Source organism: Camelus ferus, chromosome 15, assembly GCF_009834535.1.
Source record: "Camelus ferus isolate YT-003-E chromosome 15, BCGSAC_Cfer_1.0, whole genome shotgun sequence".
Lineage (NCBI taxonomy): Eukaryota > Metazoa > Chordata > Mammalia > Artiodactyla > Camelidae > Camelus > Camelus ferus.
In genome coordinates this window covers 21,980,013-22,007,982 of record NC_045710.1, presented here as the reverse complement: position 1 = coordinate 22,007,982, position 27,970 = coordinate 21,980,013, and the positions used below count along the sequence as shown (strand labels likewise).

Here is a 27,970-nt window from a genome sequence, read left to right as displayed (position 1 = left end):
AATCGGGAGGTGGGTGGGCCATCTGTGGGCAAGGGAACCACCTCTGCAGGGGAAGGCAGGTCTCCGGGCAGTGGGATATGGGAGGGAAGGAGGGCTGGAGACCTAGGCTTGACACCTGGGGCCCTGGGAGTGTGCCTGTGCTTCAACCAAAGCCAAGAACTTGAAGATCCACCTGGAAACCTGGGGATCACTGTCCCCTCTGGTCTGCAGTGCTGTTCTCAAGGTCTGTGTGTGTGTATGTGACATCGCCTCTCCCAGCTCCTCTAACACCTCCCGCTCTGCACTTTTGCACCTCCCGTCACTCGGCAGCTTTCCTCTTGGACGGGGGCACAAGGTGGGCAGGCAGCTCACTGGGCAGCTCATGCCCCTCCAGCTTGACTTTGATGAGGTGGTTGGCCAGCGCGAACTCCTCATCGTCCAGCATGCCATCCTTGTCGACATCGGCCAGCTTCCAGATCTTGCCCAGCACGCTGTTGGGCAGCTTGGAGCGCAGCATCTCCTTCTTGGCGTTGGCACCTGTGATCTTGCCGTCCACCGGCGACAGGGTGTAGAATATCTCATCGTACATGGGCTTGTCCCTGGCCACCACCCACTCGGCGTCATCGATGCCCTCCCCAGCCCCCTCCCCGTAGCCGTGCCCGAAGGGGCTGTGCAGGGTGCCCTCGAAGGCTCCGCCCTTCACCCCCTGGATGGGCCGCCGTGTCTCCTCCTGGCGCACCAGCGTCATGAGCTGGGCGATGTCCTGGGCCAGCATGTCGTCCACCACCTCCAGCAGCTTGCTCTTCAGAGGTGGGAATTTGCTGAAGTCCTGGGCCTGTAGCTGGTCCTGGGAAGAGGGGGAGAAAAGAAGGTGGGGATGGAAGGCAATGGAAGGAGATCCCTCCCCCGTTGGGGAGGCTACCTCCTACTAATGCAAGAATGGTCACAGCTCTTTGGCCTGGAGGCTAAGTGAATCCACATCACAAAATCATAAAAGATATGAGAGCAGGAGAAAAAAGGCACATTGGCCCTTGGCTCTTTTCGGGAGAGAGCAGAACAGCGACAGGGATTGGAAAAGAAAGGGAAACTTAACAATTATCTGTTTGATCCATTTGGATTCCCTTTAATGTTCCAGAAAACACATACAGTCAGTCCTCTGTATACGAGGGCTCTGCATCCATGAATAAGGAGGGCCAACTCTACTGTGCCATCTTGTCTAAGGGACTTGAGCATCTGTGGACTTCGGTGTCTGTGGAGGGTCCTGGAACCAGTCCCCTGCGGATACCTAGGGAATGACTAATTAAATTCCCCTCTAAGTTTGGCTATTGAACGCTAGTTCTTGAACGCTGAAGACTGGGTCATGTGGGTGTCCACCTCGGTAAGGGTGACACCTGAAAACGCCGGAAGTGCTGTCACTCCATTAATGATCTCATTCACTCTGCCCCCCACAGCTCGTGCCTTTGTGAGAGCAGGCAATCACATTCTGTTGCCATTTAGGGAAGGAAAAACGGAGGCACAGGCAACGAAAAACAAATCACAGCAGAAGGCAAAGGTCATTCCCAAGCCAGCGGCTCTTAATCAGGGCGCTCACGGGATTATCTGGAAAGAGTTTTCAACCATCGGCTTCTCCCTGAGGGTCCTGACACAGCAGGCGGGGGGGGGCAGGCAGGTTTGTAAAGCTCCCCTCGTTGACTTCTCAAGACCCCACCACACTGTAAATGAAGTATGTTCCTGCTTTGCATGTCTTTGCCGCTTTGAAAGGTCCTGGGTCTCCAGCACCCAGCTTCTCCTTGGCCTCTATAATGACAAGATGAGAGCTTCCCACTTCTGCCCTGGCTCTGGCCACTGCAGTCTCAGGGCCACGGGAGGAGCCGGTGCACAGGGGACAGTCTCAGGACAAGCACAGTGAGGTCACCGCAGAAAAATTCAGAAAACGCCCACAGCTACATTTCAAGAGCAAGTGTGAGGCTGGGCGTGCTCACCTCCCTTCAGGGAGGACAAGCCCTTTCTTCTGCTCTAGGTCCCTCTGTCTCTCCCAGCCTGTCCACATCTAGGTGTTTGGTGGGCTCCCAACTAGAGGTCCCAATATCTTCCAGGGGACACAGTGGGTGCTTCCACCAACCCACATGTGCCCCGACAGGACAACTGTTTCCATTACTGATGCAGCATCCCTAACAACAGAACCTGACGTCCGACTGGCAAATGAGCAAGAAGGTGAAACCATTTATGCTGCAAAAGGATTCTTCCCATTTGAAAAAGTCATATGATCCCTATCAAATGTCATCCTCCGCAAACGTGCGCTTACAGATCATTAATTCTTAACAGAAAGAGAAACTGAAAGTTGAAATCCAAATTACATGAAAGCAATTCTGAAATTAGTGACTGACTCATGGTAGGCGGCTATAGGGATGAATGGATGCATGAGCAAACGCATACTTTGGATGTCTGTTTTGTCTTTCTTTTCATTTTGACAGATAGGAAACTGAAAAATGCCTCTTTGGTACTGTACTGATGTTCTGAAACCCTAACAGTAACAAGAACAAAAACAACATTACTACTACATCTGCTGCTGTTTTTTTCCTAATTGCTTCATCCTTAATACGTTTTTTATTTTTAAATAATTACAGAACCATGAGAATCTGCAAAAACTGTCCAGAGAAGTCGGTCCTTTGTACTCACTACCCAGCTTCCCCTACTGGTGACATCTTCCCTAACTTGCTACTGCACTTTAAGAGCATAGTCTGTGCCAGGCCACGCTGAGGGCCTTGCACATGTTATCTGATGGATACTCACAGTCTCCACACAAGGAGGGGCTTTTGTAACCTCAATAGGTAGATGAGGAGACAGATGCTCAGAGAGGATCCAGTTAGTATTGTACTGACCGTGGACAGCTTCTGGGGTTTCTACTTGCAGCCTATGTGAACACTACACTCAGAAAACCCTAAGCAGGTTAATTACCTTTGTAAACTTCAGTTTGCTCATCTGTAAAAGGAGGAGGAAATGCCTCCCCTGGGGGACTGTTTCAGGGATAGCATAAGAACCATGTGTCACAGACCCTAGCCCAAGAGAGGAGCCCACGGTGCACCCCAAAGATGGCGATCTCCGGTGCAGACTTCTGCTTCTCCACAGCTTATGTCCTAAATTGCTCCCAAGTGGGAGCTCAGTGGTAAACTTAAGCAATGAAAGGCCAAGAGAATGTTCATTTGTCAGGTGACTTGCTTTGCTTCACGTGACCCCGTGGGGAGTCCAAACCTGCGGTAGGCGTGACTGGGAAAACTGGAGGTGTCAGACTCCAAACACCTGCTAACACCCCTGCCCCACTGGGAGCCCTGGGCTCTGTGTCTTACCCCAGGCCCAGATACGGCACCTGTTAGGCCGGGGTCAATCCAACAGGGAGGGCAGACCCTGGGCCATCTGCCTGCCTGCTGGTTCTGAGTTGAGTTTCACACCAGGGCATCCAAGGGGGTCCTCCTTCAAGCTCAGGCTGCTCAGCCAGCTTGTGTGACATTGTCCCTTTCCTGGAGCCCCAGAGCCTGCTTACCTGCATCCTCTTCAGGTTGGGAAAGTCCCCAGGTGAGATCTGGTGCTCCCGCTCAATCTGGCGATAAATCTCGCCCAGGTTGTTCACCAGCTCCTTTTTCTTGTTGTCCTTTCCAAACACCGAGGGCATCTCCTTCTTCAGAGAGCTGATGATGTAGGCATGGACCTGCATAACAGGAGCAGAGAGAAACCTCTGGATCAAGACCTTGATTCTTTCCTTTCCTCGAGGGCAGCTCCCACCCCATCTCTTCCTGTAAATCCCTCCACCTGCTCCTACTTCTGAAATAATTTTTGTCTCCACCTTGTCTCTTCTGCTGCTTGCAGCACTGAGCTATTTTGCTAGATCTTAGGGGTAAGGTGAAGTTGTGGGGAGGTTAAGGTCAAGGCAGTAACAGGGATGATAATTCTGGTGATGGGGTTGATGACGAGGAAGACAGTAACAATTCACATGTACCAAGCACCTCAGAGGCCACCAGGCACTGTGATGAAGGCTTTCTCATTCTTTATTCTACTTTATCTTCTAAGTCTTTCAATTTACTGATGTGGAAACAGGCACAGAGAGACCAGGGCCCTTGCTGGGGTTGGGATCACAGAGTAAACTGGGCAGTTGACTCCAATCTGGCCATTTGATGCCAGGGCAGGTGATCATAACCATCACACTATCCTGACCCTGCCTTCCCACCCCCCGTCCAGAGCTGGCATGACTGATGCTCCTGATGTAGTGCCTATGGGACATCCTCGCGTGGGCGGGCAGCAGCTCAGCTTTTACAGCTGAACCCCCTCCCCCAAGCCGTTGTCCCCGCCTATGCTGCCCATTCCCCCCGGCAGCCTCACCTTGGCCAGCCTGGCTCTCTTGATGAGGTCATTCAGCTTGCGCAGGGCAGCATTTCGTGGCAGACTCTGTATGTCTCGGAACAGATCCTGCTCTTCGGCCTCAAATAGCTTCCGGTTGTCTGGGATGAGAAGGGGGTGGGACCAGAAGGAGCCGATGTAGACCCGGATCACCTCGGGGGTGTTCACGATCTTCCCCAGGGACCACATGAGGGCCCCGTACACCCGCATCAGCTGCTGCGTCTCGATCTGGTCGGCCTTGTTCAGCACCACCCGCATCTTGTCTTCGTGGTTCTTGAGGGCTTGGATTACTTCTGAGAACTCGTCAGAGATGTCCAGCTTGTGGGCATCAAAGAGCAGGATGATGCGATCCACGCGCTCGGCGAACCACTCGAGGACGGCAGCAAAGTCGTACCCTGCCGGCAGAGCAGAGTCAGGGGCTGGGGACTTGGGGGCACAGGGTAGGGGTTTGGGGGGAGGCAGCCAGTGCTGTAGAAACAATGTCTTGGGAGTCAGATCTGGGTTCAAATCTGTCTCCTCCACATTTTCACTATTTGGCTTTGGGCCAGTTGCCAAATGTCTCTGAGTCAGTGTTATTCCCATCTATAAATGGGCCGACTAATAGTATCCAGTTAATAGAATTTAAAGGACTAAAGACACACGGAGCCCAGCACACAGCAGCTGCTCAGTAAATGCTAGTTATTATGACTAACATCATTATCCCATAAAGCACAACTACCATCCAGCTTCCCTATCATTGCTTATTGTATTTAGCAGCCAGGAACCCTGCCTGAACACATTTTGAATAAAGACCTATACATTTTTAACAAGGCCTGAAAACTGGGGAAGCAGAAACATGTAAGATACAGATGACGGTTCAGACCAGATCACTGGTCTGGATGAAACCTGAGGCTCTTGACACATGCCTTGTTCTCATGCTGGTCCATGAGCTCACTTCCTTCCTTACTCCTTGGACGCAGCCTCCAAATTCCTAGCTCTTAAAACCACAAGGGATTTCTTCCGTAGGATGTGACAGATCTCTAACTGCCATGCCTTGGTTATTGGGTACTGAGCTGCCTCAGATCAGGCTGGTTACAGGAGCCCCACAGCACCTGCTCCACTCAACCCCAAGTAGCAGTGGATCTGGGAGGGGCTGGGGAGGGTCATGTCAACAGTCTGCAGATTCAGCCTCATATTCACTGACCCTTAAGAGCTGGAAGCAGCCTCACCTCTCTGTGCCTCAGTATCTTCTTCTAGAAAATAGAGGGCAATAGATGGTCAAGTGAGGCTCAGAGAGGTAAAGTGACTTGCTCAAGGGCACACAGCCCAGGAGCAGCAGCACTGGGATGCAAATGGAGGTATCAGGCCTGCTGCCACTCCCCAGTGCCACAGCTCTGGCAAGAAAGTCGGAAGTCCAACGGTAGGATCAACAACCCTGGCTCCCACTACAAGGGTTACAGAGGCATATACCCTGGGGCCCTAAGCTTGTTGCCACCATTGAGTGGGAGACTGAGCAATCAGGAAAAAGCCAGCCAGCAGTCCCTGCCCTGCTTCATGAAGGAGACTAGAAACCAGGGCAGGTCACTAGGCAGCCGCCTTGCAACTGAGTCAAACTGAAGCTGCTCTGATCGCCTGTACCAGCAGTTCTCAACTTGAGCAGAATCCCCTGGAGGGCTTGTTAAAACCCAGATGGCTCAGTTCGCAATTCAGTTCACACCACAACCTCAATTTCACCCTCACAGCACCCTCAGAGGCAAGCACAGTGAGAAGTAATATCCTTCCCAGACAAGAAACCTGAGTTTCTGGGATGAGGGCTCAATCGCGGGCCAGTGGGGGTCTAGGACTGGACCAGGCCGTGGGGCCCTGGGCTCCCTGCACAGGCCAGGCGGGCAGCGGTCCTGCACTTGGCACCTCCCTGCCTCCCCCACATCCCACGCACACGCCCAGCCAGCAGCTCCCCCGGAGCCTAGGAGGCCCCTGCACTCCTGCTCCAGGTGGGCCTGCAGCCTGTACCCACTCTCTCCCCTCCCACCCTCCCTTCCCTATGCTGACTCCAGGATATTATTAATCTCTTTCAGCACAGCCAGATGGAGGGCAGTCTCAGTCTCACCACCCAAAGGCAGTCCCCCAGAGCTGGGGGCAGGAAGGGGGCCAGAGGGCTCAGAAAATCAGGGCAACCTACTCGCCTCTCCCAACCTCCCCACCCAGAAACGGGGTCATGGCCTTGCTGCTCTGGTGCCTGCAACTCTCACAAGTCTGCCTTCCCCGTAGCAGCAGGGCTCGGAGGCCTCTGGCACTCTGCTGAGACCTATTCCCAAATCTCGCCTGACAAGGATTTAGCTGTGTCAGTACAGGCCATGGTGTGTGTGTGTGGGGCGCAGCTGGGAAGAGCTGCTGCTGCCCCCCCCCCCACCCCACGCCATGTGTCCTCCCCACCCCATCCCCGCACAGCCCATTTCCGCCCTCAGAGCTCAGCACACAGCCACTGGGCAGCCAGAGCAGCCAGCCCTGGGCGCTTAACGACAAGGCTCAGGGCGGGTGAGACGTGCCCAGGGCCATGCAGCTGCAGGAGGATCAGCACCAGAACTCAGGTCTTCCCACCCCAAGCCCAGCGCTGCAGCCACCCATGGGCTGCGGAAAGTGAAGGGGCCAGAGAAGCTTCGGAGAAGAGCAGGGCTTTGGAGGGGGTGGAGCAAATCCCAGCAACCTGACCAGCCCCCCGTGTGGGGTGGGGCGGGGGGGAGAGTGACAGCACAGGTCACTGCTGCCGGAACAGCACGGCCCCTTGGCTGTTCCTGCCCCCAGGGCCAGGTCAGGCGCCCTCGGGCAGACCTACCTCTCTGCTCACGCACGGAACCATGGGAACCGTGGAAAGCATAGGGACCGTCCGGACAGTCATTGGATGCATCATCCCCTCACGCCCTGGGAGCGGGGTGGGGCAGGGCCAGGAGAGGGCGCCCTTCTCAGCTTCCCCTGCGCCCAGCACGGTGCCCAGCACACAGAAGGTGCTCCAGCAGTCATGGCTGAACAGAACTGAAATGTGAGCCCTGTTCTGCCTTTTATATCCTGGGGACAGTGAAAAAGTCACCCCCAGGCCTCAGTTTTCTGGTCTTTGAACTAATCCACTAGACCCTGCCAGAGGGTTGCTGTGAGAATCCAAAGAAAAGGATGCTGGTGAGACCATTTGCCTATGACCCTGGCCGTTCCTCTGGCTCTGCCCCCTTCCAAGCGCCAGTTTCCATGAGATGGGTATGCTCTGAAGGGGTCACCTGAGGAGCACTGGCCAGGGAAAGCTCACCTCTAGTCTCTGCTCAGCCATTAAATGGCTGTGTGTCCTTAGGCAAGCAGCCTTCCTTCTCTGGTCCTTGGTCTCTCTCTGCCTGTTAAACCAGGGGGTTGGACTAGATCTCTGGGTTTCCTTTCTTAGCTCACCACTCCCTGCTTCTGAGACTGGAGGTGTGAGGGTGGGGAGTACAGCAAGATGGAGTTTAGACACAAGGAAGCTCTTGCAGGACAGGGGGACAGAAGGCTGGGGGCTGTGGTCTTAAACACCCCAGGTGCCTATGTGAAGCCTGCTCCTGTCTGAGGACAGGTGGATGGCTTTGGGGAAATCTTTCCAGGATTTCGCAAGCACAGAGGCCTTCAATTCACCCTCTAGTTTTGCAAATTTTGCATGCCCTGGCAAGCAGCTATCAAATCACAAACTCAGTAATGCAGGTGCTTTCTCCCCAGGTGTGGCTGCATAAGGGTTAAGCGAAGACTCTGTGGGCTTTCTCTGCAGCTCAGCTTCCCTGCTCCTGACTGTTCAGAGCCCAGCAGCCTCCAGGCTGGGTATCTAATTATTTCTGTGGATTGGGTTTATGCGTATCAGCTGTCCCATTTATTTTCTATGTGGCCTTGGGCAAATCTGATTCTGTTTTCTTGGCTGTAAAATGGGATAAAAATGACTGACTGATGAGGGGTCAATAGTAGAACCACGGCAACAAGATAGTGGAGGGAGGGCCCAGACTCAGTCTGGAGGCTCTGCTGTGATGTCTGCGGAGACAGGGCCCCTTTCCTCCGCTGTTGTGGCTCTGAAGCCCACAACAGGAGCCCCTGAGCACCTGCTGCAGCCCGGGGGCTCATGAGATGTGGACTAGTGGGTGGTGGGAGAGTCAAGCTCCGAGAGACTGACGGTGAAGCTGGCCTTCCTGGAATTACCCATAGCAAGTCTGCTGGCTCCAAGAGATCTGGTCTGCAGGCACCAGAATCAGACACTGGGCAGCCTGCAGGGATCTGGGGCTCTCCCTACTGCCCCCAGGTTCCAGAGGACTGCAAAGAAAGCACTTCTAAGTGATGGCAGGCAGAGGAAATTGATGAGACAGTAAGTGCAGCAACTCCTGAGTCATCCCTGGCTTCCTCCCCGGCCTGGAACGCAGTGCCCGGTGCTGACAAGGCTGCACTGCTTTGTGTTTGCAGCCACACAATCTCATCTGATCCTCAGAATTCTCCATGTGTCAGGAGGTAACCAGCCAAGGGAAGGGGACAGCGGATAGGGAAGGGAGAGGGGCAGAGAGGCTAAGGGGCTCACCCAAGCTCACACAGCCAGGTGGTGGCAAACTCAGGACCCAGACCCTTGATTCTCATCCACTCTCCTTTCTTGGCTCAGAGCCCTGCGAGGCTGGAGCTCAGGGGTCTGAGCCCTCCCACCAGACAGTTACTTGTGGTGGGTACATAAAAGGTACGATCCTGCCCCCAAAATCTCTTTCAATATTTGAAGACATTTTAGCAAAAGAGAAATTAAAAGAATGTGGGAAGAGTTCAGACAACAATTGGGAACAGAGGTCACACTGCGTGCCTCCCAGAAGTAACCTTGAAAAGTGGCCCAAGAGACTCATCACAGGCCTCTCCAATGACAAAAGGTGTCGGCGAGCCCTTTGGAAGGGACTCAGGACTCTGCTGCTCTGTCTCCGCAGTGATGCCCCCAACAGGCATGTATGTACCACATGTGGTCTGGGGCCCCAGAAGCCCCAGAAAATGACAGGACAGGTCGGGGATGGGAGGCTGTGAGGATCAGCATAGACCTTCTGAGGTCCCTCAAGGGAAACTTGTAGGTGTGGGTTTGCCCTCACTCCTCCCTGTGCTCCTTCCGGACAGGCCACGATAATGTGCTGAAAGGCACTGTGCTGGGAACCATGGGGACCAGAGTCCCCATCCCAGTTCTGAGACCCGGCAAGTTTTTACCTGCTCTGGCCCCACCGAGCTCACCTGTACAGGACCAGGTCTGCTGGGAGTGATGTGAACCACACGTGGAGGGGTTGCTTTTCAAGGGTGGGGCCTGTGGGGATTTCTCGCTGAGATGCTGACAGGAAATGTGGTTCCCAAGTGTGAGGACACTTGGCTTCCGGAGCCCTCCCACTCCCACTGCATCCTTGCTTCTTCCCAGTAATGAGATTGGGCTGGGCACATCCTGTCACGTCCAGGAACTGCTTCCCAGCCCCTCTCCTGCCCATCCCAGTGCATCTGCATCTAGAGACAAGGGCGGGACCGGGACTTCCAGGGCTCAGGCTCCCGGATGTCCCCTGCTTCCTCTCTCCCCTCAAGACACTCACCGCACCCCCGGGCCCAGGCAGAGAGGCCACAACCTGAACAAGGACCTCACTCTGCCCAGCTCTGGCCCAGGGCCTGAGTGCTCCCTCCTGTGAAGCCTGCGGCCTGGGGAGCCCTTGAGAGTAGCTCACTTTCCAGAATGTGGCACACCGGGGCCGCAGCCCAGAGGTAGCTCTGTGTGGACTTGACAGCAAGTCCTGTTTTTCTGGTGAGACACAGCCGTGTGCCTGGCGGGAGGCCTGGTGAGCAGAACGTGGGCTGGATTTCAGGCTTGACACGCCCTCAGACAGGTGCGCTCCAGCAGGGCTACCCAGGGGCCATGCACGGACTGTCCATGGGGCCCTGCCTGGCTCTGGGCTGGAGGAAGGCAAGAAGCACCAATTCGAGTTCTGAGAGCCCCTGGCAAGAAGTGTGCAAAATGTGTTGGGTTCTGTGCACATGCTGCGTGTACGTGTGTGCGCAGGCGGGAATGGAGGGAGTGTGGGGGTGTGTGTGTAGGTATAAACTGAACTATAGGTTCTCTGGCTGATTTTGAGGAAGGTCTCTTCATACTGGAAACTTTCCTCATTTGCCTCTGACGTCTGAGGGGGCCTGATATTCCCTGATTTTCCAGTCTCTGTGGAACGCTGAGGTCAGCACTGCCCTGGGCTGACGATGCAAGACCGGCAGCCCAGCTCTCAGCTCTTTTTTTTTTTTTTAATCACAGGCTACTTCTGCCAGCTGCATTTCTAGTCTAGACTCAGGAGGGCAGAGAATAAACTGGCCTGTGTAGATATCATAGGACCATCACTCCTCCCAGAGGTAGGGGGGGACCTGGTGCTTAGTCAGTGAGGGGTGGGAGGGGACAGGAAGGACAAGCAAGAAAACCAAGCCCCCAGTTTGCCGTGGAGCAGCCACTGAGGTCCAAAGATAAAGGCAGGAGAGAAGACAGAGGAACAGGAAAAGGGAATGGAACAGAAGCTGAGAAGGCAGGAGTCCCTAGAAGCGGGACAGCCACATACAGCTGCACAGGCTGTGCACTGCACAACTGCAAGGGAGGCCACTCACATAGGTTCCCTTGGGGTTGGATAAGGGGCGGCCCTGGCTGGCAGATAATGGAGAGGGAAGGGAGCTCACCAGGATCCAGACCCAGAGCTGATGTCTGTATTTCCATTACTGTCTGTGGACCTCACTAGGTCAAGTGATGGATATCATTACCCTTTGCTACACACGGGGACATTAAGGTTCAGCAGGAAACAAATGTGACCTGTTGAGACCCACAGGTTCTAAAACCCAATGCTCTGAACTCCCAATCCAGTGCCCCTGGAAACCCTGAAGGCTGGAGTCCCCTCTGGACCCACCCACCTGTCAGGCTGCACTGGCCTTGCAGGTCCACGTGCCACCTACCCTAGATAGTTCAGGTCAAGAAGTTGGCCTTCCCTGAGCCTTCCTTGAGGAGGCTGTGTGAAACAGTAAATCCCCTGTAAGCCTAAACTCAGAATGAGTCTAGATGAACCCTTAGGGGGTGAGGGTGGGGACTGGATGGAGAGAGGGAGTATTTAGGGAGACAAATAAAAGCAAGAGAGAGCCACCCAAGCTGCCCCTCCGTGGGGCCCTAAGCAGAGTACCAGGGTGCTTACAGAGGGCAGGCCGGCCGGAAGGAGCGGGTGAAACGGCCCTCCCCGCCCAGGGCAGTGGGTTACATGCTCCCCTCACCCACGAGGCACATGCGAGAGGAAGGCAGATAGTCACCTAAGGTCAGCTCGGGGGAGAGTTCCGGCTGATGCCCAGAGGACTCCTGCCTGTCCAAAGTCTTCCCTTCCAGGAAGCTGGCTTCTGAGTGCTGATTTGGCTCCAGCCCAGCTCCCAGCTCCAGTATTGGGTGGGTGTGGCTTCATCAGCTTTTCTTACCAGAAATAGAGTACATGGCATAGAAAGGGTAGGGGGCTACCCAGGGCACACAGCAGGGTGTGGCAGGAGAGGCTGGGGGTGGGGAGCCAGGACTGTAGTTTCAAGCTTTTTACAGAATCCATCTAGTATTTTAGAGCTAGAAAAAAACGATGATGATGATGATCTGTAACATCTCATGTTTCTCGGGCACTCGCTAGTTGCCAGGCAGAAAGCTTTTTACCTGCACTATTTCTTTTAATCCTCAGACAGCCCTATAAGATAGATAGATAGAGAAAGAGATAGAAAGAGAGAGAGAAAGAGAGAGAAAGAGAGGAAAAAGGAAGGAAGGAAGAAAGGAAGGAAGGAAGAAAGAAAGATGTCCCCTCCTCTACAGATGAACCAGCTAAAGGAAAGAAACCTGTCAAGGTCACCCTGCCAGGAAGCATTAGAGGCAGCTTGGAACTCTGGCAGCCTGGCTCCAGAGTTCATCTCCTAACCACCACGACAACCTCCCTTGATGAACAGTTACCCACATCTGTCGGGACTGAGCAGTTGTCAAATGCTTTCACATACCAGCTCCCTAGTCTGATGCCCAGAGCACACAGCCATCCTCACGCTGTTGGTGGAAGTGCATCTGCTTCCCTGCAGAACTGTACCCCCTAATCCCCGGGGCAGGGATGGCAGGAACTTCAGAAACAAGCCAGGGTCTGGCCCATGAATAAACCCGATGAGGTGAGTAAGGCAGGCAGTCATGTCTCCATTTCACAGATGAGAAGACTGAGGCCAGTGGTGTCCTGAGCTACAGTGGACCTGAAATTGTCCACTGGCCCCTGCTTAGGATGACCCCACATGGTACACGAGGCACCGCTGGCTTGTTAAGAGATAGCAAGGCCCTGGGAGCCTCTTTCCTGGGATGGAAGTGAGAGAACAGACCAGAAGGAACACAGCGCAGAGCAAGAGGCAACCCTCCCAGGTGCCCCGCTTACCTCGACTGATCCTTTGCTTCTCCCCAGAGAGGATCCCCGGCGTGTCGATGACGCTGATGCTCTCCAGCACGGGGTTGGGCAGCTGGGCACACACGAACCTGCATGGGTGGAGAGGGGACCTGCGGTGAGCCACCATCCCGTGGTCTCTCGAAACCTTGCGGCCGCATCCTAACCCTCCCTGCCCTGGGGCAGAGGTTCTGAAGCCTGGCCACCTTCCAGTGGGCCCAGGAGCTGTACTTTGAGGACACTCCCGGGGTGATCCCCAGGCAGCTGGGGTCCTAAGTTTGTGAGCCCCTGCTGTTGGGGACACCATGATGTCCAGACCCTGACCTCTGCCCCCCAGGGAACACAGGTATGAACAAGAACAACCACAATATGACATGCGATGGGACCAGCACCCCAAGGGAGGTCTGAAGGGCTCGGGACATCTAAGGTGGAGAGAAGGCTTCCAGGGAGGCTTCCTGGAGGAGGCAGTGTGTGTGTGTGTGTGTGTGTGTGTGTGTGTGTGTGTGTGTGTGTGTGTGTGTGTGGTGGAGGGAAGACAGCAGTTCCAGTCTGAGACAAAGAATAATGGAGAGAGAGCCGTGTTAGTGGGTGAATGGTGTCCTCCAGAGATCTGCTTTAGTTCTGCCCCCAGTAGCTCAGAATGTGACCTTGTTTGGAAATAGGGTCATTGCAGACATAATCAGTTCAGATGAGGTCATACTAGAGTAGGGTGGGCGCCTCATCCTTATAAGACAGGAGAGCGCTATGTGAAGACACAGACAGGCACAGAGGGAAGGTGGCCCTGTCAGGATGGAGACAGATCAGAATTCCGCTGCCACAAGCCCATAAATGCCCGGAGTAAGCAGAAGCCACAAGGAGAAAAGAAGGAACCTCCTCCAGAGGCTTTGGAGGGAGCTTGGCCCTGCCAACACCTTGATTTTGGACTCCTGGCCTCCAGAACTCTGAGTCAAGAGTTATTTTAAAGCCACTCAGTTTGTGGTAATTTGTTCTGGCAGCCCTGGGGAACTAGTAGAAGCAGGTGCGAGTGTGGCAGAGAAATGCGAGAGAGAGAGACAGAGAGAGAGAGAGCAGGCACCATTCCAGGGGGGACTCATCACTAAGGTGGAGTTGGAAGGCTGGAGCACAAAGACACTGGCCGGATAGGGGGGGCAGGGGCCGGATCACCAGGGCCTTGAGGGCTGCGTTAAGAAATGTGGATTTTACATGGAGGGCAGTAGGAGCCCATTGGAACATTTTCAGCAAAAGAGTGACACAGTCCAACATGATGGTTGTCAGGCCGTCCAGTTCACTTCAGCAAATCTTGATGCATCATCTGCTGTGTTTGTGGCGCCCTGCTAGACACCAGGGCAGAAAAGGACGTGGCAGCCCCTGTCCTATCCACGCTGATGGCTTCCCTTATGCCAGGGGCCCAGCCACACTCTGGTCCTTAGGTTCTAAGGCACACCCCAGAATTTCTTTCTACAAGAAATTTCACATTTTGCTGAAGCCAGTTTGAGCTGGGTTTCTGTCACTTGGTGACCAGAAGGTCATGAACGTGGGGTTGGTGTCTGGGGTCAGGGCTGTCGTCAAGGCATGGAGAGAGAATGGCAAAAGGCTAAGGGTGACACCAGGTCACAGGAGCCAGAGAAGAAGGGGACCAGAGGAGACTGGAGAGGGTCTGGCTAGGGAGGCAGGAGGAGGCCCAAGCAGTGGAGAGGGGATGGAGATGGAGAGAAACCAATACCAAAGGGAGATGGGGTAACGTAAGGATGGAGAGCGCTCCTGGCTTATCACTAGGAGGTCTGGATGACCTTCACATGGGCAGCTGCGACAGGGGGAAGCCATGTTCCGCAGGTTAGGGGACAGGAAGAAGTGAGGAGATGAAACTTGGTATGGGTGGAAAGTGAGAGCGAGAGTTGGTGGGGCCTCCTGTAGGGTTTTCAAGAGGAGATTGTTCCATGTGGAGGAGAAGGAGCCAAGGGAGGGTGGAGCTGTAAGAAGGAGACTACCTGATGAGGCGGTCCCTGGGAAGGTGGCCCCAAAGCACACTGCAGGGAGGGAGGAGGCCGACCTTGAGGGGAAAGAGAGGATTCCACTCTCTGTAGGCTAGGGGGAGGGAGGACCGATGCAAATAAACGCCGTGTATGGACAGATGAAAACAAACCAATTACAGGGCATCCATGGAGATGGGCTTCCATCCTCTCTAGAACAGGAAGCAAGGTCATCTGCTGGGCGAGGAGGCTGGAGTGTTTGGAGAGAAGGGGAGAGGGGATGTTGAGGGATGCGAAGAAGACCACTGGGCAGCACGGAGATGGGAAGCAGACGTCTGAGGTGTAGCCTCCCTGCGTGTGGCTGCAGGGAGGGAAGGGGGCTTTCCCCCACAGCCCCCACTCCTTGTTATTCCCTCAGTGGATGTGCTTACAGAAGAGCAGAAACCTCACAATGCCTTCTATGTATGTACGCAGTGTGGTTATGTTCATCAGAGTATTCCTGCATTAAGCCACATTCTTTTAATTCTCCCTGCTTATATATATTTTTCCCCGTATCTCTGCCTGGAATATCCTTAAAAAAAAAAAAAACCCTTTCAGTGTAATTTCATTCATCATCAAACATTTGTGTCAAATGCCAACTTTTCTACAAAGTCCTCTGGCCTTGGAGGAGGGTATTACTATTATCCTATTTTATAGATGGAAAGAGTGAGACACACAACAGTTAGGTGATCTGTCTAACATCCGTGGTGCTATTTGGTAGAATTTGAACCCAAGTTAGTCTGAAGCCAATGCCTATAGTCTTTACCTTTACTCTAAATGCCTTCAATTAGAGGAAGCAGCTTAAAAGAATTTTAATGCAATACACATGCACAATTGTGGTGTGGCTACAACAAGCGTTATTGGGGGCCAGCCTGTATTCCAGTTGAGCAGAATAATGGGGAGGCCCAGGTCACCTTGCCAAGCATCTCTAGAGCTTCCTCCACTCAAATTGACCCAGTGACCCTGGTGTCTGCAGGCTGACTTGTCCTAAGGAGGTGACTGGTCCAAGGTCACACAGTGAGTTTGGTAGGAGGGTCAGTGCTCAAAGCCAGGGCTTCTACCTTAAGTCCAAGCTCCTTCCCCCAAGTACCAACAATGTCCAGGATCAGAGGGGAACCTTCCCTTGCCTCCTTCCAGTTGAATTCAAATCCCTTCCAGAGTCTAGGAAAAAGCTGAGAACCACACAGAGCAGCCCTCTGTGCTTTTGTTGGAGAGAGGTTCAGATTCGAGAGATGTGATTTGACTAGTTGAACCTTTCCCTGCTCCTTGATAAGGAGAAATCAGCCCGGCATTTGCAGCTTGCATATCCCTAATCAATGGTGGTCATTCCCAGCAAGAAAGGGACAATCAAGAGAGATTTCAGGTCTGGAAAAAGTACAGACTTCCAAGTCCCTGCTCCGCCCTCTCACTTCTCACACTCCAAGAAGAAAAGAGAGCCCCCAAGGCCTGTGTGTTACCTCTGCACTCACCTGTTCAAGAAGGCATTGCCAAAGGCGTTCAGTTTCCTGAAAGGTTTCTTTGGATCCACCACCAGGGCGTTCCCCGGAATGGTCCCCTCCACGTCTCCCTGCATCACCGCAATGAAGGAGTCAGTGGTCGGCTCGGGTCCAATCCTCATGCCAGGAAAATCCTGTTCCAGCAGGTACCTGGCAGGAGGGAGCACAGTCACGATGCAGGGATTCTGTTCACAGATCAACACTGCACGTCTACCACAAGGCAGACACAGCTGTGAGTCACAGCAGAGGGGCAGGTCCAGAGCAGGGAGATTTCACGGCAGGGAGAGATCTTCATGGATGGGGAATCTGAAAACCTCTGTGCAGAAGGTGGGATTTCAGCTGAACTTAAAATATCAAATCTGTCCTTCTTGACCCTTCTTTTTTTCCCTCCCTGAAGGAGTAGAGGGTAAAAAGAGCAAGGTTTGGACTCAGAAATGGCTGGAAACCGATTCCTACACAGAATATTGTAGACTTCCCAGCTGAAGGTCGTCTGTGTTAGATTCAGGTGTGCACAAAGTGATTCAGTTCTACACACATATGTAAATACTAGGCCACTTTGTATAAGGGACTCGAGCATTTGCAGGGGAGGTGAGATCCTGGAACCAGTCCCCTCGGATATGCAGGGACGACTGCACTGAGGAGACCAAGGCTTTGAAGGGTTACGTGGCTTTCTCAAAGTAAAACAACTGGAACCCAAACTCTTATCAGACTATTACCAAATCCTTTGCTAACTGTCCTCTATACTAAGGAAATCACTGCCAGAAAGTTGATCAAGGCCTCACGGAAAGTCAGGGCCTCAGCACCTTCCCAACATGGGAGATCGTTGTTCAGACTTATGAAGCACCTGTGACGTGCCAGGCACTGTTCTAGACTGTCCACGGGTGGTCCAAGGGCTGAGCTCTCTGTCCACCCTGTGCTCCCCACCCCAAGGTGGGCCGGCTCTGCCCAGCGGGGTGGCAGCCAGGGAGACTCGCTGGGGTTTCTTCCGGCTCCTCGACATCCCTTTGTGTTCTGAGCTGTTGGTTTACTCCGTGGTTCCAGGGCAGTTCAAGTCCGGTGGCTATGGGCTCCCTCCCCGAGGAACCAAGGAACTGGCAGGGGAGATGCGGGGGCGGAGCTGCTGCCCGGGGGGGGGCCGCCCCGCCTGCAGCCAAGGTTTTAGGTTGCTCTGGGGAGCCCCTCATCTCCCTCCAGCCTCCCAGCCCAACAATCTGGGTGTGAGGATAGGATCTCCTCCCGTCAGAGGACCGTTCTGAAAGGCGCGTTGTGATGAGAACACATCACCGTAGCTGCACACTTGGATGGCACTTGCTGCTTTCTGACGCGTGACTTCTCCTTCAGGGTCCCAGGGGAGAGGCAGGGACCTTCAGGGCCTGGAGCCAGCAGACCTGGTTCCTCTAACCACAAGGGGTGTGCCTTTCGGAAGGTTCTCGACCCCTGCAAACCTCAGCACCTTCCTCCCTAACATGGGAGACCATCGTTTCGATTTATGAAGCACCCGAGACATGCCAGGCACTGTTCTAGACTTTCCCCAGATGGTACTGTTCCATGGTCACGTCTCCTCTGACATGAGCACTGTGACTCATCACCAAACGGGCCCCAGGGGGAACCCACCTCACCGGGTGTTCTGAGGGTTAAATTAGTTACAGACCTTGAGTACTGAAACCAGTACCTGGCCCTTAGGTGACCATCCCATTTTACAGAGGAGAAGATGAAGCTTAAACAATTTGCTGCAGGTTACGCAATCAGTAAACAGCAGAGTTAGGATTTGAACCCGGCACTTGGATTTGAGAATTCCAGCTCCTAACCAATATATTCACTGTCTCCCTTCCTGCCGGAGGTCTCTCCTTGGCCAGGAAATACACAAGGGCTGAGCACTCCTTGGGACTAGAAAGAGAAGTGAGACAAGGCGGACACAAAGGGATTTGGTTTGGCAGGAGGCCGGCCAGGGGCCACGTCCTTGAGGGGCTTCCGGGCCCACAAACCAGGAACTCCTCATCTCCATAAACGTCTGTCTTGGGGCCCACCGCTCAGCCTCAGTGAGTGAGGGGCGTGTAAAAGCTGTTGCTATCAGGTGACCAGAGCAGGCCCACTGGCTCTCAAAATACAGTCTCGGAATTTGAAGCAGTTTCATGAGAATCAGCGCCATGACTGGGAAACCCCTTCCAGTCTTGCCTATTTGTGCAGGAAGCACCTGTCTCGGTAGGTGCTTGGGTGAGAAGCCCCAAGCAGAGCCCCGCAGGGGATGTGATGTGCAAATCCTGAGGCAGGAGGAGGGATGGCTGAAATAGACAAGGGTGGAAAGACAGTCTGAGGCAGCCTCAAAAATGCCCAGGCTGAAAAGGGCCAACCAGCAGTGATGAAGAATCTCCCTGACACAGGCGTCTCAGATTCCACCCAGAGAGAGACGCAGTGCCCTGGCAGATGAACAAAGGGTGACAGGGTGACGCTTCCCAGCACAGTGGGGGTCACTTCCTGGGATGTTCTGGAGCCACAGCCTCAGGCAACCCAGCAGGGGCCTGGAGACTGGACCTGCTGTCCTGCCCCTCTGCTAAACCCACCTGACCCTAGATTTGCTGACCACACATTGGTCTGGCAAAACCAAGTCCAGGGACACAGCCAGGCGAAGCAGAGAACCCAGGGCTGGGTAAATTCTCAGGGACATTTGGGGATGGCCTGCAGCCCTGAGGTCCCCCTTAACAAAGCTGCTACTATGTCCAGAGAGGAAAACCTATTGAGGGATCTCATGGCTGCTTCTCTATGGGGAGTGATACAGATCGCCTCTGTTGCCAGGCGCAAACATTCCCACAGCAGTGTAAAAAAAGAAAAGTTAATTCAAGCCTGGGTGGGAGCAGCTGAGAGGGAGATGCGAAAGAATACAGGAGGGACAGGCAGGCAGGGCACCCACTGTGAGGCAGGTGCTGTTCTGAGACCTTTCCCAGATCATCCCACTTAATCAGTTCTAGCAGCACATAATTTCAATTTTGCAGGTGAGCAAATTGAGATAGAGGTAGCCCGAGCTCAGGGCCGAATAAAAATATTTAGGGGCCCAAAGAGCTGAAAAGATTTGGGTGCCGCCCCACCCCACCTTGCATCAAATCTGAAACAGATAAATACTAAACCCTAAATAAAATGGGTGTAAGGAAGCCCAGTGCAATTCTGATTTTTCCCATGACTACTCCTCTTCATATTTTTCTTAAGCAAATTATTTCCTAACATTTCCCTCATTTTCTGGTGTCCTGCTTGGCTGGCAGTCTAAGCATGTGGCTTGCTTTACTGGTGACCTAAGCACCCTGGGTAAGGCATGGGGCCAAGAATCTTTACCCAGTCTGCCCCCAGTGGACCTGTCTCTGCAGCAGTGTGGCCAAACCTCCCCGCTGCTGGGGACAGTGCCCAGGCGAGGAACACAGGGGCTGGGGCCACAAACTATGCCTGTGGAGGCCTCGGACTGGCTGGACCCTCTGTCTCTGCTCAGTTAAGGAATGTGCCTCAATTGCAGATGTGGCCTTGGGCAAGGGCTTCAAGAACCCATTGCCTCAGTTTTCCCAGTTCATAAAATGGGATAATACTGCATTTCTAACGAGCTCAGAGAAACAGAGTGAAGGTTTTAAGATGATATACATGAGGTTTGGGAAAAGCAACGGTTATACCAGACACCTGCCCGGACTGGCAGAGACAGTCGTTAGAGAACACGAATACCTCCTCACTGCCTGTGGGCACTCAGAGCATTTCTACCTGGACTCCAAATCCAGCACTGGTGTCTCTTCGGTGAAGCCTGAACTGATTCATTCCCACCTCACTCCAAACCTAATTACTCACTTTCTTCCTCCTAAATCACATAGCTCTTAATTTGCATATTTTAGGTAGATGCTAAAGGCATGCATCACTTTCTGTTTTGTATTATAGGTATTCGTGTCATGTATCTGTGTCCTTGGTCTAAGTCTCGTGTACTTAAGCTTTAAAAAGGGGTCAAGACAATAATACTTGCCCTTTCGGCCTCACGGGGCTTTAGGGAGACTGTAGAGCACCCCACGGACACAAAGTGAAGTAGGAAACAGGGACTCGATGGCTGAGTTGAGGTCTGAGCTGCTCCATGCTCCCCTAGCAGCCACCACCGTCCCTGGTGCACAGCAGCCCCCACCATGGGACAAAGTGGTCCCAGCACAAAGGAGAGGGGAGGCCAGATTGTCTTGACTGACCTCACCTCACTGCCCAAGGTTATGCCTCCAGCCTGGGAGGGGGCAGCAAGATGCCCGCTCCCAGCACACCCCTCCCCCGGGGCCCGCCGCACTGTGGGCGGGACCAGATGGGGGTGTCCGGTCCCTTCCCCTTCCTGAGGGCCAGTCTCTCAGCCTCTCTGGTTAGAGACTCCGCTGGGAAGAGGAGAGGGAATGATAAAGCCGCAAGCGCAGCACCTGGAACATACCTGGCCCTACCCTGGTTCTCCCTCCCTCCTAGTCCTGAGGGGGACCCTATAGGTGGCGGTTACTATTTGCATGGTTCAGAGAGGTTAGAACTTCCTGGCCAGGCCACGGGGCAGGCGCCTGGCAGAGCCTGGGTTCTGCTGAACCGGCCGGCGTTCTTCCCATGGCCTGGTTCCCCTGTTCTTCAGAGGCCCTTCTCCTCCGTCACGCGTCTCCTGATGCCCTCCCTCTGCACACCCAAGTCTCAAGGCAGATCTTAAGCTGACCTCAGGCAGGTGGACCCCGCGCCCCTGGCCCGCTGCTCCTGGAACAACACTCAGGCCTTGCGGGTGGGTTTTCACCCAGCCCCACGTAGGGACCAGCAGATCAGAGCCCTGGCGGGAGAAGGACGTCCACAGACCTCGGAGGGAGGACAGAAATGAGGAGCCCCAGGGGCTGTGGCTGGCAGGATGGGCCTGGCGGGGGTCAGAGGGTCTACCTGGAATGGAAGTCCGGCCCCTTCTCTATCCCTTCTGCTTCCTGGAGAATCATCTTGCCTGGGGAGGTGTTGAGGCCCAGGCAGTGGGCTTGCCAGGGAGGTGATGAGGGAGGGAAATGCAGGGTCACCTTTGCAGGGGGATGCAAAGAGCCCCCTGAAGAAGTGGGGGAGGTGGGAGGGCCAGCTGAGCAGCCCCCGACCCCACCCCGCCATGTGCTCATGCATACTTTAGAGTCCGAGTCACGCTCTAGAAGGGCCAGACGACCCTCAAGACCTGCTCAAATCTCCTTGTGGAGACCCAGGCCTCGTACCCAATGCCCCTGGCCCTCTGCTCCAGCACCGCCGTGGTCCAGCCAGGCCTCGCTTGAAGTCCCTGAGACACAGCCTTCCTCAGCCCCTGCGACAGCCAGCTAGTCACCTCTGTGACCAGGGGCAAAGGGTGCCAGAGAGGAGGGACTGGAGGCTGCACGCCAGAGGGAGGAAGAGTGAAGAGAGAAAAACAGCAGAGGCGGGAGGGAAGGCAGCCAGGGCCAGAGGGACACAGAGCTACTGTCCTCCGAAGAGGCAGCCTGTGTTGAAGGAAGCAGCCACCAGGCCAATTGATTGCTTAGTTTATTACCCCGGGTCGCCGGGCCTTAGGCCAGGGAAGTTATTTCAGGCAGAGATCAGAGCACGTTAATTAGCGATTAGAAGAATGTCCTTTTCTGCATGTTCTTCCTGAGACAAGAAATAGACCCAGAGGCAAGTACATATAACTGAGAGAGGAGGCAAAAGGCCAAGGGCCAGGGGATGAAGAGACAAGTCTTTGTTTCTGAGGGAAAGGTCCCTTGCAGGTTCAGGCCAGAACACAGACCTCAGTGAATCACTACGCTCAAGGCAAGAAGCAGGGATGGGAGAGGCCGGCTGATACCCGATGTGGAGCCCTCTTTGCTTTGGGGAGGGGCTCTTGTACCAACTTCCCCTCTTGGAAAGCAACTCAGAAATATGACTCTAAACACCAAGATTAAAAAGTAAAAAAAAAAATTTTAAAAGCCTCAAAGCTCTGTACAACCTTCAGCCTAGTGATTTCACTGTGGGACTCTGAGAAAACAGCATAATATGTGGGAAAATATTGTGCAAAGAGATATAAAGATATTCAATAGCAAAAAAAAAAAAAAAAAAAAAAAGAGAGAAACAACCTAAAACATTCAAAAGAAGTAGGCTGCTTAAATGTATAATTGCAAGGCATACAGTGAAGTATCTTATAGCTCTTAAAAATAATGCTTACAAAGAGTCTTTAATTGACCCAGGAAATGCTCATGCTATAAGTGAAATGAATAAATCAGTATACAAAATTACATTATGGCATGATCTCAACTGTGTTATAAAATACCTAAAAATACTGAAACTATATATATATATAGTTTCTATATATATATTATATATATTATATTATATATATATATATATATATATATGATATTTAAAATAGTTTCCCCTGAGTCATGGGATGACCAGGGATTTTTTCCTTCCTCTGCAAATTTATTCTTGTCTGCATTTTCCAATTAAAAAAAAAACTGTTCAGTGGATTTAATGAGAAGAAAGGAAAACATGTAATTTGGTTTTGGAGGACTTCCCTGTGCTCCAAACCCTCCTCCCCTGCTGGTAGCCTCTTCCTCAAAGGGAGACAGGTTTTGATACACAAGCTAAATTCAGTTACTGACATGAGCGGGAAGGGAGAACTCCTGCACTGGGAGGATAAGAAAGAGGAGAGATCTGCCTCTCCCGGCCTCCTGTCTCCCTCAGATAAGGAATAATCTGTGGCAACCCTGCTCTGCCACTTTCTTAGACCCGGTTAACAGCCAGCATGACTCAGGCAAAGCCAGGACAGTGTCTCAGACAAGAGGCACTTAAACACATCTGCTGCTTCAGGATCCTACCCCCAGGGACACTCACCTTCCCCATCTCCCCTCCTGTTTTGCAAACGAGGTCTCTGAGACCCTGGATGAGGTCCCTGGGAGCTAAGGACACAGTTGTAAGTGCTGGTGCTAGGAGAGGAGACGCTCTAACATACTAAGAGTTATAACCAGTGTGTCCGGAGGGCTGGGGAAGGCCGTGCAAGGGCAGGAGCCATCTGTAAATGGCCTGTGTTCCCTGCAGGGCATCAGCCACGCCAGGTGGAGGTCACTGATTACAAAGGAAACTGGCCCAGAACCCAGGTAACTCTGAAGTGCCCTTGGCACTTTGGGTGTTTATCAAAATAGGGAGATGGATTAGATCAAAGGTTCTTACCCTAAAGTCCAAGGCAGCCCTTGGACCCTCAAGATTATATGGAAATTTGGGATGTACGTGCTTTTTCTAAAGATGGGTCCACAGATTTCATCAGATTTTCAAAGTAGGTACAGACCTTTTGAAAAGCTAAGAAGGAATGGACTAGATTCATCGCTAAAGGTCCTTGTAGTTCTAACCATCTAAGGTATCCAAAAGCCAGCATCCCCCAGGAACCCAACTTCTTCAGCAATCACTCAGCCTCTCAAAGCTGCTGAGTGCCAGGCTGTCTAGTCCACAAGGGCAAAGTCTTCAGGTGTTTTGTTCAGACTTGACATGGTATTGTGGCGCATGCCCTGCTTGTGTTAAAAGCTGAGTGCTGGAGAAAATTAGTATCTAGAAAATCAGGAACCAGACTGTGAACTTTTCTGTTCTCTTTGCCAAACAAAGCAGAATGCTTTGCATGCTGCAGGTGCTTGGTCAATGAATGGAAACATGAGCACCCCTGCTTTGAAACCTTCTGTAGGAGATGAGCACCACTGACTTGGGGGGTGGTCACTGAACCCATCACCGCTCTCTACGAGCCTGACTCTCAACACAGAGGGCCACAAACACCCTCAACAGCTTCCAATGGCTGTGAATGAGGCCAGGGAAGATGGCAGGTTGTGTGGACTAAGGACTGGAATGAAGCCTGTCCTCTAAAGATACGAAAGATGCTAATGACACTGGTGGCCAATATGCAGACCTCTCTGAATGCAGGGTGGACAAACTGACTTCTTGGGGATCCCTCCAGCCCAAGGATTCTGTAATTCAAGGGTATGGATGACTGACCCTCAAAGTTATAGGCATTTAGCCAACCATCTCCTCCCATGAGCCTAGGTCCTGCATCCTAGGTTGGCCTCCCACTCTGTTACATGGCTTTGGGCGATTCATCTAACTTCTCTGATTCAATTACCCCAACAAGTCAAGGGGCTGGATGAGACTATTACCAATATCCCTCCCACCTCTAAAAGGCTTTAATCTGATTACTGAGCCATTAAGATCAAGGGAAAAGAAAAAAAGCATTTGCTTCTGAACACTGCTTCTCTCCAGTCTCTGAGAGCTGTATGGAGGAGCTCTGCTCAGAGGAGGAAACTGATAAAAGAAAGACAAGTGGCTCTACCAGACAGGGGGCCACAAGCTTCGGGCCCACATCCTCAGCTGCAACTGAAAAGTCCCTATATGAGTGGCTGAAGACTTAAAAGGCAAGGGAAGTGGTTCTGACTATCAAAGGCATGTCCCTACAACCTGCGGGTATAAACACGTCTACCAGCATAAGGTACTCTTGCAACCAGGAGCTTTCTCACTTGTGCCTCCTGGGTCTCAGTTTCACCATCCAACAGATGGGAAGAATAGGGATGGCGCCGAACTTGAACACTTCAAGGTGACCACCTAAGCCAAGGGCTAAGTGCAGTGGAAAGACACTAGGTAGGACGGGGTGGGGGACCCACAATGAAATTGTGGGGTAAGCTCTGGACATTGCCACACAAAGATTTCTTCAGAGTCTTCAAGGGAAGACTTCCGGTTTGTCCCCAGGCAGGAGGGGACATCGGGAGTGACAGAGGGCCCAAGCGCTGGGGGGCAGGGTGTGCTGCCAGGGTCCCGGGAGTCTCACCTGATGAAGGTGGTCTTCCCAGTGGAGTACTGGCCCACCAGCAGGACCATGGGCTTGTTGTCGAAGTCGGCATCCTCCAGCGCGGGCGAGTGGAACTCGTGGAAGCGGTAGTGCTCTTCCAGGGGTAGCAGCTTGCTCCTGTAGAGTTTCTTGAGCCCCTCGCTCACTGTCTGGAAGACCTCGGGGTCTTTCCTCCGGCGGTCGTCGGAACCCAGCCAGCTGAACATCGCGGTCGCCACTCGCTGCCCCCTCGCGCAGTCCCAGCAGGAGGGCACGGAGCCCCGCGTCGAGGGAGGTGTCCTGCAGGGCGGGCCCTCCTGGCTCCGAGCCGCGCCGCCGCCTCACCGGAGCGCGGGGCTCAGCCTCACCATGGCCGGGGCGCGCGGCTTGGGGGTCCCTGCGGCGACGGCGCGGGGCCGGGAACGCGCTCCTCCCCTACTCCTGGGACCAAGCCCAGCCCCAGATTCATCCAGCAACCAAGGCCGGAGGGAGGAAAAATATCTGGACTGGGCAGGGGGACTGCGATCTTGGAAATAAAGTCAAACCTGCAATTAAATGCCAGGTGCGGGGGTCCCCGGTCTTCCCCAGGCCTCTCTCGCTTTGGCTCGGATGTAGGTAAGGGATGCTTCTGACTCTGCTCCTGCCCGCCAGTTCAGAGGCTCAGTGGAGGCGGTGGCGCTGCCCACCCCGCTTACAGCTCAGCATCCGCAGCCGCAGCCTGCAACCCCAGGCGCCGATTTAAATGCCAGCCTTGCAGGAAGCGGGCTCGCGGAGGAAGTCCCCGAGTACTGGCAGGGCTGGCCCGGCTCGGCGGCCCTGGCGAGGAGAAGCTGAGCAGGGCGGCGCCATGTTTGTGGGCAGTCGCCCCACTGGGGACCCGCGACCGCTCGCTGCCTGGGAAGGGAGAGATGCTGAGTCCTGTGGGAATGCTCTGGTATTTCAGTCCCGGCCTCTGGAGGTTTGATTTGGGAACAGCGCCCTCTCAGGGACAGCTGCGAAGACAGAGTTGACCTGCTTCACGCTCTCCTCGCTCTTAAATGTAGACTGTCCCTTAGTTACTGAGTTCAGTCCCTTAGGAAGACAGATACTCTATTATTTGGGAATGTATTCCTGGGAGCATGGAAAGAACGGTCCAATATCAGCTTACCTTAAATGACCAAAACTGTCACTACCCAAACCTTTTGCCTGGTTCGGAGTGAAGTCAAAACCATTCCCATTCACTCATTCATTCATTTGTTCATTCCTTCCAACAAAACCAAACAAAACAAGCAAAACCTCCACAAGTATTGAGCTGGTATTATGGCCCGGCCTCAGTTTTGGTGGCTGCGGTTACAAATTTGATCACAAAGATGAGCATCTACAGTCTCTCCCTTCCAAGAGCTCCAGCCCAGGCAGGCTGCAAAGAGATGGGAGCCAAGGGATACGGCTGCACAGGGGAGGAGGCATTCTTTTTGTCTGGCTAATTTGAGAAAGGCTCGCAGAAAGCAGGACTGTGAGCTGGATCTTAAATGATGAACCTACAGAGAAAGAGGACATTCCTGGAGGCATAAAGAGCACTTGCAAAGGCATGGGAACATGGAAGAACTTGGTGTGGTGAAGGCAGGGTAAACAGGTTGCTAACTAGAGTATGGGGTTCAGGAGGGTGGAAAGGAGTGACTGGGGCCAGGTGCAAAAGGCTTTGCTTGCCAAAACTGGAACCATGTAGGGGATAAGGAGCCAATAATAATATTATTACTAATCATTGTTAACATTAAGTGCTGACCACGTACAGGGGCCTGGGCTAAGTTCTGGGTGAGTGTTACTTGAATTCACATTCACAGCAGCACTATAAGGCAGATCATATCTCCAGTGTCATCCTAAGGATAACAGGGGTGAGAACAGCTGGCCAGGTATAGGCAAAAAGGGGTGCATTGTCTATAGAGAATTTAAACACAATAGTAAGACTAAAGTCAATCTGCTTTATATTAGCACCATTCTAAACAGCGTCAGTGATAAAATACTCCTCCCTGCCAAGGCAGATGGCTCCCATACACTCCCCTCCACCGAGGAGGAAACAGACTAATGGGCCAGGTGGGACTGCTAATGCTGGCAGCAGTGCTGGGGAGGGACTGAGGCGCTTAAGAGGCTGGAGGCCAAGAGACCAATTGGGAAACTATTTAAAAATGTAGGAGTCAGGCTACTCGGAATGGAGGAAAGGTCATATTAAAGAGGGTTTTTTAATGGCATAGAATTGACAGATCTTGGTAAGCAATAATAAGAGGAAATAGGGTAGGGCGGAGTCTCGGATAATTCTGAATTTTCTACTGTAGAGGACAAGATGGCTGGAGACACTGTCCCACCAAATAGGGGAGTCAGAAAGAGAGCAGAGTTAGCATTTAAAGTTTGGAACATGTGGTTGAGGTCCCAGCGGGAACTCCAAAGGGAGGAGCATGGTGAGCTGCAGAGATTCGGGTGGGGGTTGTCAGAGGAGGCAGCTGGCTACACTCTCCTTGGTTACAGCTCAGATCTCCTGACTCCCTCCTCTTCTTTTTTTTTTCTTGAAACCTTTATTTACTCTTTTTTTTTTAAATCGAAGTATAGTTGGTTTACAATGTTGTATTAATTTCTGATGCACAGCATAGTGATTCAGTTATACATATATATAATGTATATTCCTTTTCATATTATTTTTTATTATAGGTTATTACAAGCTACTGAATATAGTTCCCCGTGCTACACAGTAGGAACTTGTTGTTTATCTATTTTATATATAGTAGTTAGTATCTATAAGTCCCAAACTCCCAGTTTGCCCCCTGGTAACCATAAGTTTGTTTTCTATGTCTTTGAGTCTGTTTCTGTCTTATAAATAAGTTCATTTGTATC

The 27,970-nt window shown here is 52.9% G+C and overlaps 1 protein-coding gene across 1 annotated transcript; it reads right to left on the bottom strand.

Moving 5' to 3' along the window:
• Positions 1-157: 157 nt before the first annotated feature.
• Positions 158-26,004, bottom strand: EHD3 (EH domain containing 3). The gene is made up of 6 exons (XM_006183166.3): positions 25,109-26,004; positions 16,279-16,455; positions 12,795-12,892; positions 4,354-4,766; positions 3,521-3,685; positions 158-826 (listed from the first exon to the last, which is right to left on the bottom strand). Exons 1-6 carry the CDS (start codon positions 25,333-25,335, stop codon positions 299-301), a joined length of 1,608 nt encoding a protein of 535 aa, XP_006183228.1. The 5' UTR covers positions 25,336-26,004; the 3' UTR covers positions 158-298.
• Positions 26,005-27,970: the final 1,966 nt, after the last annotated feature.

Bases quoted from the DNA above. Each gene is read 5' to 3' on its own strand.
- EHD3 (XM_006183166.3), bottom strand. From the start codon at position 25,335: ATGTTCAGCTGGCTGGGTTCCGACGACCGCCGGAGGAAAGACCCCGAG. The intron at 4,767-12,794 runs GTAAGCGGGGCA...CTCTGCCGGCAG, and splicing joins GAAGCAAAGGATCAGTCGAG to GGTACGACTTTGCTGCCGTC. The intron at 3,686-4,353 runs GTGAGGCTGCCG...CCTGTTATGCAG, and splicing joins AGAGAGCCAGGCTGGCCAAG to GTCCATGCCTACATCATCAG.